The sequence below is a fragment of the Perognathus longimembris genome, chromosome 1, assembly GCF_023159225.1.
Source record: "Perognathus longimembris pacificus isolate PPM17 chromosome 1, ASM2315922v1, whole genome shotgun sequence".
Classification (NCBI taxonomy): Eukaryota; Metazoa; Chordata; class Mammalia; order Rodentia; family Heteromyidae; genus Perognathus; species Perognathus longimembris.
Genome location: NC_063161.1, coordinates 161,426,230 through 161,437,209, shown reverse-complemented (window position 1 = coordinate 161,437,209; position 10,980 = coordinate 161,426,230). Strand labels below are relative to the sequence as shown.

At 63.1% G+C, this 10,980-nt stretch overlaps 1 protein-coding gene across 1 annotated transcript in view; it reads left to right on the top strand.

Annotated features, from left to right (window-relative positions):
• The window catches only part of LOC125353351 (snRNA-activating protein complex subunit 4-like), an 11,680-nt gene extending 978 nt beyond the window's left edge, over positions 1-10,702 (top strand). Inside the window, 13 exon segments of the mRNA XM_048348965.1 lie at positions 1,700-1,757; positions 1,759-1,795; positions 2,974-3,053; positions 3,317-3,379; positions 3,382-3,787; positions 5,132-5,296; positions 5,736-5,806; positions 6,206-6,304; positions 6,392-6,401; positions 6,789-6,818; positions 7,214-8,817; positions 9,761-9,884; positions 10,546-10,702. Coding sequence (XP_048204922.1) covers positions 1,700-1,757; positions 1,759-1,795; positions 2,974-3,053; positions 3,317-3,379; positions 3,382-3,787; positions 5,132-5,296; positions 5,736-5,806; positions 6,206-6,304; positions 6,392-6,401; positions 6,789-6,818; positions 7,214-8,817; positions 9,761-9,877 — 2,740 coding nt within the window. The 3' untranslated portion in view covers positions 9,878-9,884; positions 10,546-10,702.
• The last annotated feature ends 278 nt before the right edge of the window (positions 10,703-10,980 follow it).

Here is a 10,980-nt window from a genome sequence, read left to right as displayed (position 1 = left end):
GTGCCAAATGACCCTGCGCTAACCTTGAGAGCATTCTGAGCACCCTGGTGTCAAGTGTTTGTTTTGGAGTTTTAATTTTGGTGATGGTGCCAGTGTTTGAACTCACGGCCTCACACTAGCTCAGTGGAAACTTTACCACTTGGGCCAAACCCCCGCCTACTCGTACAGGTTGTTGTTGTTGTTGTTGTTTGTTTTGGCCAGTCCTGGGGCCTTGGACTCGGGGCCTGAGCACTGTCCCAGGCTTCTTTTTGCTCAAGGCTAGCACTCTGCCTCTTGAGCCACAGCGCCACTTCTGGCTTTTTCTGTGTATGTGGTGCTGGGGAATCGAACCCAGGGCTTCGTGCATGCGAGGCCAGCACTCTAACCGTTAAGCCACATTCCCAGCCCCTGTACACTTTTTTTTTTTTTTCCCCCAGTCCTGGGGCTTGGACTCAGGGCCTGAGCACTGTCCCTGGCTTCTTTTTACTCAAGGCTAGCACTCTGCCACTTGAGCCACAGCTCCACTTCTGGCCATTTTCTGTATATGTGGTGCTGGGGAATTGAACCCAGGGCCTCATGTATATGAGGCAAGCTCTCTTGCCACTAGGCCATATCCCCAGCCCCCTGTACACTTTTTTTTATAGAGAATAAATGTTTAGATTTCTCAGGCGTTTCCCTAGGAGTGAGATCGTTAGGTCTTATGTTTTGCTCCTTGAGGAACTTGCCAGGCTTTAGGCAAAGTATCTCGCCCATTCTGTGTGTGCTAGATCACACACGTGTGAGCTTCCCATGTCCCGCGCCAACACTTGGTGGCTTCTGTCCTCGTCACCATGGCCTGTCTGGTTTGTCAAGCCATATCTCATAGTGGCTTTGAATTGCACTTCGCTGGGGGCTAACTTTGCTTGTGTCTGTTGCAGGTAGAGATCGATATAGATATATAGGTACACGCATATATCCATCCCCTCCTTCAGAAAAAATGTCCATTCAAATCTTTTGCCTATTTTTAAATTACTTGTCTTTGTTTTTGTTTTTTATGATTTTGTTTTATTGGAGGGAAGGCTGAGACAGGGTCTCACTATGTAACCCAGGCTGTTCTCAAACTCCTCATGCTCCTGCGTGTGAGATTATGAGTGTGTGCTACCATGCCTGGGTGGTCTTCGTATTAGCTTGTAAGAGTTCCTCATACAGCCCCTTGCCAGGCCCCTTATCAGATAGCTGCTTGACAAGTAGCTCCCAGGCTGTAGCTTCTCTTCCTATTTACTTTTTTTTTTTTTTTGCAGTACTGAGGTTTGGATTCAAGGCCTCCAAGTAGATCTACACTCTGCCCCTTGAGCTATGTGTCCAGTTCTCTTTAGTTAATATTTAGGTAGGGTCTAAAGCTGGCCTTGGACTGGGATCTCCCTTCAGCCTCCTGCATTGCATTGCTGGAGTGATGGGCTTGTACCAGCACTCCTGGCTTACTTGCTGAGATGTGGGGTTTGCCCGCTTTCTGCCAAGTCTGGCTTGAACCACAGTCCTTGCAGTCTCCGCCTCCTGTGTGGCTGGATTAGAAGCCACTAATACCCAACCATCATCTTATTTGGTGGGGTCTTTTGAAGCTCAAAGTATTGGGTTTTGGTGAAGTTCATCTTTACACTTCTTGTGACCTTTGATGTCATGCCTAAGACGTCATTGGGGAGCTAGGAGACCAAAATATTCCTTTTTTCCACATTGCTTTCAGCTATCTCAGAAGATTACATTTCAGCTTGAAGAAGGGACGATGGGATGCAAAAGAAGAGGGAACAGTTAATTGAATTAATAGAGAAATACGGTGTTGGTGAGTTGTGGAGGTGTTTGCCCATCTCCATCCCCTGGCTTCAGTCCCTTTGAGGGCCTACAGCCACATTAGAGACCCAGAGTTTGTACCAACCCCAGGCTGCACCCCGAGACCGCTGTGACGTGACAGCGGGCCTCCCTGTTGGAATTTACTTTGCTGTCGCTTTAGGGGGTATGTATGGAACCCAGGATCTCAGGCACGCCAAGCCAGTGCTATACCACTGAGCGACACCTCTCTGCCCCCATGACAAATCAATACCAGTTCTGTGTGGGAAACTGGGAGGTGCAGGTGCACAAGAGGAAGTGGGGTGGCCCGCCTCCCCTCCCGCAGAAGCCCGCCGGGGAGAGCTACAGGACCTATGTGTACACGGTCCCTTCTCTCCTCCCCGCCTGCCGCCGTGGCCCCCACACTCCTGCTCCCGGGAGGAGCGCGTCTCCCCACAGACGTGGAGCATTTCCTCGGTTTTGCTATGGAGTTGGAATGAGCTATACGTAAGAGCCAGGCCCTGGTGGCTCACGCTCACAGCCCTAGCTACTCAGGATCTGAGATCTGAGGACCGCAGTGGAAGCTTGCCCCAGGCAGGAAAGTCCGTGACACTCTGGTCTCCAGTTTACCACCAAAAAGCCAGAAGTGCGTCTGTGGCTGAAGTGGTAGAGCACTAGCTTTGAGCAAAAAAGCTCAAGGGCAGAAGCCAGTCCTTGAATTAAAAAGAAAAAAAGAAAACTTGCTTACGTCAGCAATATCTGCTTAGACTAAACCTAGTTGTGGTGTTGCCTGGTTCAAGACACGAATCAGAGAGAGAGTTCCTTCCCCCCTTGGCCTTCTGCAGCATAAACACAGGTGTTGCTGTCAGTCCCGTGGCCCCCTCTGAAAGGAACATACATCGCTACAAGTGGCTTGAATTCTGTGTGTGGTCTGGTTTGGATGACCATGTTAAGAACTTGTGGGCAAGTTTTCCTTCCTGGTTGTGTTTTCCAGAACTTTGCTGAAGAGCTGGTCATCCCAAGATGCAGGGCATCCGCATCAGTGACCCGGGCTCTTGCTGGGCGTGGGGGGCGGGTTGTGGGTGCTGAAGGCCCTGCCTTGTCCCGAAGGCTGCATGCCCCGCCCCGGCTGATAAGCCTGATTGCTCTAAGGGAGCAGTGCGAGGCAGGTCCCCTGTGGTTTTTCCTTCGTAGGTCACTGGGCGAAAATTGCTTCTGAACTCCCCCATCGATCAGGTTCCCAGTGTCTGAGCAAGTGGAAAATCATGGTTGGGGTAAGACATTTGTTCCCTTCTGGAGCTTTTCTGGAAGTGGGGAGGCCCATCCCTGGGGAGCCATTGGGCATCCTGATGGGGCAGCAGGAGGGAGGCGGGGTGCGGTTTCTTCCGGAGGCCACAGGCAGAGCCCTGCCGGCAGCAGCACCCTCTCCCCTGGCAGCGTAGCGTCCCTGCCGGGCTCCCCCCGAGGCTGGCCGGCAGCCTGCCGTCCTTTGTCCTGGGTTAGCTGTGGCCTCCACGCAGCCCTTTTTTCCTCGCAGAGGAAGCGGAGTCTCCGCAGGCAGCGGCGGAGGCCCCGTCGCAGGGCCCGCTGGAGCTCCAGCAGAGCAGCAGTGGCGGCGGCAGTGAGGACAGCGCTGACAGCAGCAGCACCAGCAGCAGCAGCAGCAGCAGCAGCAGCAGCAGCAGCAGCGAGAGCTCGGAGGCGGAGCTGGAAGAGTCCCAGGGGCGGGGCGGGGCGCTGTTGCCCCCACAGTACACAGTACCAGACATTGACCTGTGGGTTCCTGCAAGGCCACGTGCCAGCCAGCCACACAGAGAAGGTGCCGCCGCCCCTGCCGCCGCCGTCTCCGAGGGCTCTGATGCCGCCCCCGCTCGCCCCCAGGACGTCCCCACCGCTGCTCCTGCCGGGGAGCCGTCCTTCCAGGGTACACGGCACCATCCCGAGAGGCACCCAGGACCCACACCCACCAGACACTCGCCCCGCAAGCGCGGAGGAGCCGGCCTGCAAGGTGGGTCCCCCAGGCCCCCCGGGATGCCGGCAGGGGAGAAGACGCTCCGGTACAGCCTGGCGGCTCGCTGGCAAGCGCGGCTCCGGCTGGCGTCAGCAGGGCCCGGAGGCCGGCAGCCAACGCGGGCCGTCCCAGCTCCTCGCGTTCAAGTCACAAGCGGTGCTGCTTCGGGACAGGGCTGAGCGGGCGCCTGGATTTGCGGGCATTTTAAGAATTATTTTTCTCAGCCGTCACTAGTTAGATCTCCTTAGGGTCATATGGTATTCCCGTCACTCACCCCCCATCACTTTCCTTCATTCCCCGAAAGACCCAGCCAGATTCTGTCTTGCCGTGCTGTGCTTAGGTGAAAGTGGTACGTACACTTCCACATCATTTGAAGGAAAGTCTGAGTGGCTTCAGCCCCAGGTGGAGGGAGGGCGGAGGGGGGCCGTGGAGAGGCTGTCCACGCGCACACAGCCTGCAGGTGGCTGCCCGTCCCTGTCTTGAGTTTTTCGTTTTGTTGGTGGTGGTTCTAATGGATAAACCAGTCAGTTCCTGTGCTGATGACGAACACTTTGATGTAATCTTTAACATTTTTATTGTGATGCACAGAGGGCTCAGGGTTACATAAGTCAGATGATGAGTCCATTTCCTTTTGGACAGTGTCAATCCCTCATTCTCTCCCAGTGTTCCCTTCCTCTCTCCCCCCACCCCCGTCTTCAGAATGTTGGGGTCCTGGGTGGGGGTACAGCTCCGTCTGGAGCAGCAGCGTGGTCTTCTGGGGGCCGCGGAGGGAAGCCGCAGCTCTGCAGACACGCAGCGCGCCTCCTGCGGCCTTGGCTGCTCGGTGGACCCGGGGCCTCGCCCAGAACAGAGCTACCAAGGGCCCGGGGAACGTAGAGCATTCACCAGCCAGGCTTTGGGGCCCCGCCGCCTTCCTCAGGGCCGGCCCGCCCGGGCGCCTCTCGCCTTCCCGGCAGCCAGCAGCCCCACGGCGTGCGCTTTGTTGTTTAGACAGGGAAGGCCGTGTGGAGGCTCAGACAGGAGGCCCGGGAGCCGCTCCCCATGCCCGGCCTCGCCCTCCTCGTTCTAGTAGACAGGCCACGGGTGCAGACGCCCCCAGAGACAGCACTTAGGGTGCTGAGGACCCGCAGGGCTGCCTGGAGCCACACACCGGGGAGGGTCTGAGCCCACGTGCACGCACACACGCACACCCCACCCCCGATCCCAAGGACCCTTCCCGTCCGTCCCGTCCTACGTTGAGGGACGTCCCGCAGGGTCCGTGCTGGCCTCCAGTGCGTGGGACTGGGACTAGCCTAGGCGCCTGGGCCTGTCCAGGAACCGAGGTGGCCTTCTTCCTTGCAGCAGGAAAGACAGAGGCAGCCAGCCCTGCCCGCCTCGCCCCCAGGGCCTGGCCCTGGAGACCGCATGGACGCGTCGCACCTCAAGAGGCTGTGGCAGCAGCGCCGGAGACACGCTCTACGCCAGAGGCTCCTGGAGCGCAAGCTTCTGCTGGCTGTGACGCCCTGGGTGGGTGACAACGCCCTGCCCTGCACACAGGCTTCCCGGAGGGCCGGGGCCGTGCAGACTCACGGTACTACCCAGGCTCCTTGGGGGTCTACGGCCGGGGGTGGGGGGGCGGGGGGGCGGGGGAGGGACAGGAGCCAGAGCACCTCCCGGTGGCAGGGTGGTCGTTGGAGACCATCTCCAGAAGCATTTGAGGGGTGGGGCACGCGAGGGCCGGCTCCTCCGAGCCAGAGGCTCCGGGGCCCACCGGGGTTCTGAGGAGGGGCACGTGGGCTCTGCCGAGCCCCTCTCTGCCCCTGCCAAGCAAGGGCAGCTGGAGGTGGTGAGCAGCTGCCCCTCAGAGCAGCCGGCCTGCGGACCCTGCCGCCGCCCCCCCCCCCCCGGGCTCTGGGAGGGAGAGCTGCGCCGCGGGGGCGGCTCTCCATGCGCCCTTGTCCCCCAGCCGATGGCATCAGGATGAAGTTGGAGCATGCGCGCCTAGCCAGCACCCCGGTGTTCACGCTGTTTATCCAGGTGAGCTGCGCACGGTTCTTCCAGTTCCACACCGCAGGGAGCTTTTGAGCCGTGAAAACACGGCCAGCAGGCTGGCGTGGAAGGCTTAGTGTGGTCGGTCAGCGTCGCTGCCCCCATGGGGTACGGGGTGGCCTCTGGCCCCCGGTTGAGGTGGAGGCTGAAGAGGGGTCGGTGTGGGAGCCAGGCTGCACTGTGGTCAGGGCGGGGGCCGTGGAGGCTCCTAGTCCACGCTGCGGGGGGGGGGGGGGGGTTGCCCGGGCGCTGGCCGCAGCCGCTTTGGATCTGCCGCGCGTGCACAGCCGTTGCTGGGGCTCCCTCTATCCCATGGGACACCTGGGCTCTGGGTGGGGCCGGAGCAGGGGCCAGGCAGCTCTTACCCCCCCACCCCACGCCCCTCAGCTGCTACAGATCGACACTGCAGGCTGCATGGAGGTGGTTCGAGAGAGGAAGGCCCGGCCTCTTCCAGCACGCCAGCCCGGAGCCCCAGCTCCACTGCAGGTAGCGGGTGATGGGGCGACAGAGGCCAGGGCAAGGCAGGCACCCCACAGCCCCTTGGAAGTGTGGGCCCATCCCCCACAGCAGCCCCAGGCTCTGCCCGGCTCAGGCCCTCCAGGAGGCACCTGAGGCCGGGGCGGGCAGGACGCAGTTCAGCCGTGGGCACCACGAGTTCAGCCCGCAGGAGGCCTCACCCCAGGGCCCTGTTTCCTGGAGCACAGCGAAATGGTGTCGCTAATTTGAGGATCACGCTCCGCTCTGGTGCCCGTGGGCCGCCCGCCCCGCGTCGCCTTGGCCAGCCAGTGAGGTCTGGACAGGCGTCGGCAGCGTGGGTGGTGCCCGGAGACCACAGCTGCCTCTCCAGATGGGCTGTCCTGGGGGACCGCGGCAGCAGCAGCCCCCGAGCTCTGCGCAGGAACGTGGAGAGGCCGAGGGGAGCGCCTGGCGGGCGCCTCACGCACCCCAACTCCCCTCTTCTTTCTTCCCTAGGAGCCCTCCAGTGTCCAGAGCACCCCAGGTACCAGCGCGCCGTGGGTGTCTGAGTGGCGGGGAAGGCCCCCGGCGCCCTGCCTGTCTGGAGGAGCCCGGAGCGGCTTGGGCTCCCCCTGCTGGCAGCCGCTGTGCCTCGCGCCACACTGAGCAGAGATCAGTGAGGCCGCGCTGTCCTGGTTTTGAAGACGCTTGAGGGTTAGGGCCAGTTGTAAGCTGCTGGCTCCACAGGCGAGGCTGCCCAGCTCGTGGGCTACCGCGGTGTTTTAGCTCACGAGGTGGGAGGCCTGGGATCGGGTGGCTGGAGCCCCTCTTGGCCTCTGGTCAGAGCCAGGACCCGGGCCTCGTATCCAGCAGCTGCCCACACGTAGCTTCCTCGCGTGCCTGGGGCTCGCCACTCAGCGGCTGTCTGTCCTTCCACAGGCCGCCTCTTGCCAGCCGTGCCACCTCAGAGCACTGCACAGAACACCAGCCCCGTGGGGCACGCGGGGCTGGGGTCCCGCCGCCCCGAGTCTGCCGCGTCCCCCGTGCCCGCGCCCGCCCCCTGGGGCCCCCGGCCCAAGCCCAAGACAGTGTCTGAGCTGCTACGAGAGAAGCGGCTCCGGGAGTCCCGGGCCAGGAAGGCCGCCCAGGGCCCCGTGGTGCTCCAGCCCCAGCTGCTGGTTTCCTCGCCCGTGGTCCTGCAGCCCCCTCTGCCAGCAGCCGCCCAGGGGCCCCCGGCCACGTGCCTGACCATCGCAAACCCGGCGCTGTCTGGGCCTGGGACCCCTCTGGTGGCCAGTGCGAGCCCTTCTGGCTCCTGGCAGGAGGCTGGGGCTTCAGCCAAGGGTGAGAGGCCTGCTAGCCTTCAGGCCGGGTCCCTTGCCCCTGCCCTCCCAGGAGCCCAGGGCACAGCCCCTGCTGCCTGCAGCCCGCCTGCCCCGGGCCCCAGTCCAGGCCCTGTGAGCGGTCCTCCAGGCAATCCGGGCCCGCCCCGGGCCCCTGCCGCATCCCAGGAGCAGAGCCTGCCCAGAGTCCTGCCTCTCTTCCCCGCCGTCCCTAGCCCTGCTCCGCCCCTCAGCCTGCCGCCCCAGGGTGGAGCTCCCCTGCCCGCCAGCCTGCCCCTGCCAGTCACCTGGGTGCTCACAGCACAGGGGCTGCTCCCTGTGCCCGTGCCAGCCGTGATCGGCGTTTCCAGGCCAGCGGCCACCCCCGACCCTGCAGGGCTGCTGGCAGCACTGCCGCCGCCTCCTGCAGAAACCCCGTCCCCGTCCCCAGCCAGTGCCGACACGGAGCCAGCCACGTCCTCTGGAACACTCCCCCCGACGGGCCCCCCATCCCAGAGCCCAGCCACAGAACGCGATCCTCGCCCAGCCCCCGGAGTGGCCCAGGTGGCCCGCGAGGCGTCAGTGTCCAGAGCAAGCGCTCCGGCTGGCCACACGGGAGCAGAGCCCCCCAGGCCGAGCCCCCCGCCGGCCCATAGCGCCCCCGGCTGCAGGCGAGAGCCGGGGGGGACACCAGGGAAAGCCTCGGGGTCCCTGGAGCTCAGAGGGCCTCCGAGCCCGGAGAGGCCCGAGAAGGGCGCCCTGGACCTGGGCCTGCTCTCTCAGGAGAGTGAGGCTGCCGCGCGGAAGTGGCTGAGGGGCCCGCGAGGGGCCCGCGTGCCCCAGCTGGAGAGCAGGCTGCCCTACCAGCCCCCCGCCCTGTGCAACCTGCGCGTGCTGGCCAGCCTGCTGCTCCAAAAGAAGGCCCTGGAGCGCAGGGCCGCCTCCCTGCTGACCCGGGGGCCGGCGCAGGCCGGAGCCGAGCCCGAAGCCGGAGCCGTGCAGGCCTCCCTGGGCCTGGTGCGGAGGCGGCTCCAGGACAACCCAGCCTACCTCCTGCTGAAGACGCGGTTCCTGGCGGCCCTGGCTCTCCCCGCGCTGCTGGCCACCCTGCCTCCCCGCGGCGTTCCCACCACCCTGTCACTGGCCACAGGTGTGGGCCTGGAGAGTGACGAGGACCCAGGGCAGCTGGAGGGCGAGGACGCGGCCGGGAGCCCCGCCCAGGTAAGGGCAGAGAGAGGCCCACTTCCCCTGCGGCAGCCCGGGGCTGGCCAGTGGGAGCTGGGGCGGGGAAGTTGCCCGGCAGGGCCGCCTGTGGGTTTCACGAGAGGGAAGCTCACCCAGCCCACCGGCACTGGGGCCTCCACACGGAAGCCACTGTGGTGCGCTGTGGGCAGAGGGCAGCTCACCGGGGGGCCGGGTCTCCCCCACACGCTGTCCCTGAGCTGCGGCAGCGTTCTCCCAGGCGTGTCTCGGACTCCCTGAGAGTTAGCTGAGATGGGTTGGCAGTGTGAACCTTGGAGCAGAAAAGGTATGGGACTGCGTCCCTGCCGTTCCCCAGGCCTTGTGCCAGCCCGAGGGGCGGTGTAGGCCCTGTGTAGGGGTGAGGTGGGAGCGGGGGATGCCCAGGGTTTGTCTGCCCTTCTGTTCTGGAGGCTGGCTGACCCGCCATGGAGTCCTCGGGCTGAAGAGGCAGAAACCAGCCACCCCAGAAGGAGGCAACTTGGGGACCGAGAGGCCCTCCGCCAGGCACTGCTTAGGGGCTCGCAGGCCCCCTTGTGAGAAGGGGCACTGTCAGTCCCCGTCACTCCGTGGCTCCGCTCGTGTCCTAGACAAGGACAGAGAACGGCACATTCAGAGTTGGAGTTGGGGGCTGGGGATATGGCCTAGTGGCGAGAGAGCTTGCCTCGTATACATGAGGCCCTGGGTTCGATTCCCCAGCACCACATATACAGAAAATGGCCAGAAGTGGCGCTGTGGCTCAAGTGGCAGAGTGCTAGCCTTGAGCAAAAAGAAGCCAGGGACAGTGCTCAGGTCCTGAGTTCAAGCCCAGGACTGGCCAAAAAAACAAAACAAACAGAGCTGGAGTTGGGAGTCACTGTGTCCCCATGGCTTTCGCCCTGCCCACTGTGGCTGGCGGTCGCTCTTACCTGGGTCTTTGTTTCAGGGGTCCCCAAACCCTGGCAAGGCCTCCGCCCCTTCCCAGCCGGATGCGTCTGATGACCTCGATGTGCTCAGGACGCGTCGCGCCCGTCATGTCCGGAAGCGGAGGCGGTTGCTCTGAGCCGCAGGTGGGTGCTCGGCGATGGTGCCGCCCTCTACCCGTCACCCTGCCCCAGAAGCACGTGAGCTGGGCCGGGTGTGGTCAGGTGGAGGCTGAGCCCGGGAGGCAAGCCCAGACGGGTGGGCACCCTCCAGGGAAATGTGCCCTATCCCAGGTGCCAAGGGGCTTCTTAAGCGGCCCTCTGCCTCAGGCCCTAGCAGCGCAGCTCTGCCTGGCACTCCTCATCCAGTTATGGCGCTCATCCCCTCTCTCCACTGGGGTCTCTGCTCCTCACAAACACCCTCCCTGACTTCCAAAGGCGCCTCCCAGCCCTCTGTCTACACTGCGGTCACACACACACAGTCCGTCTACCTGCTGACTGCAGGCCTGTGGCGAGCAGGCTTTGGTTGCTCTTGCTGCTGGTGCCAGGGCCAGGGCAGCAGGTGCCGGGTGGCCCTGGCGTGTGCAGATTGAGACAAACAGGTCTAGAGTAGGTAGTGCAGACTTGGCGGAAGCACCAGGGACGCCGGGACTTGGGCCGTCGGCCTCTGTGCAGCTCACTTTGAGCTTCAGTACCTGTCCTCACAGTGTGGTGCCGCCGTGGTTCCTGCCTGTCCACACTGCCAGTGGGGTTGTCTGAGTGTGCCCTGGGGTCTGGGTACCCCCGATGGCGCATCCCTGCGTTTCAGGACGAGGACTCTCGGCCCGAAGCCCAGGGCCCACGCCTGCCCAGAGCCCGTCGCAGCTCGGGAAGAAGCGGCCGGAGCCCGGGAAGCTGATGGCCCGCCCGCAGTCCGAAATGGGAGCGAGACCCCAGCGAGCAAGACGCAGCCGGCCTGCTGCCTGGGTGCCAGTGCACGTGTTGGAAGGAATAAATACCCTATTTTTTTAATTAAAAAGCAAGATGGACTTTTGTGGTTTTGTTGTCTTAAAGAGTGGAGCAGACAGCTCTGGGTACGTGCGGTGCCAGCTGGCTCAGCTCCCGGGTCGTCCGATCCCCCCTGGGCCGCGCCAGAAGAGAGTGGGGGTGCAGCTTTTCTCTGTTTGGGGAGCACAGGTTGTGGCCCTGGGGTCATAACCCCAGCAGGCGCTCAGGCCCGTGACTCTCCTGTGGGCTTCTGTTG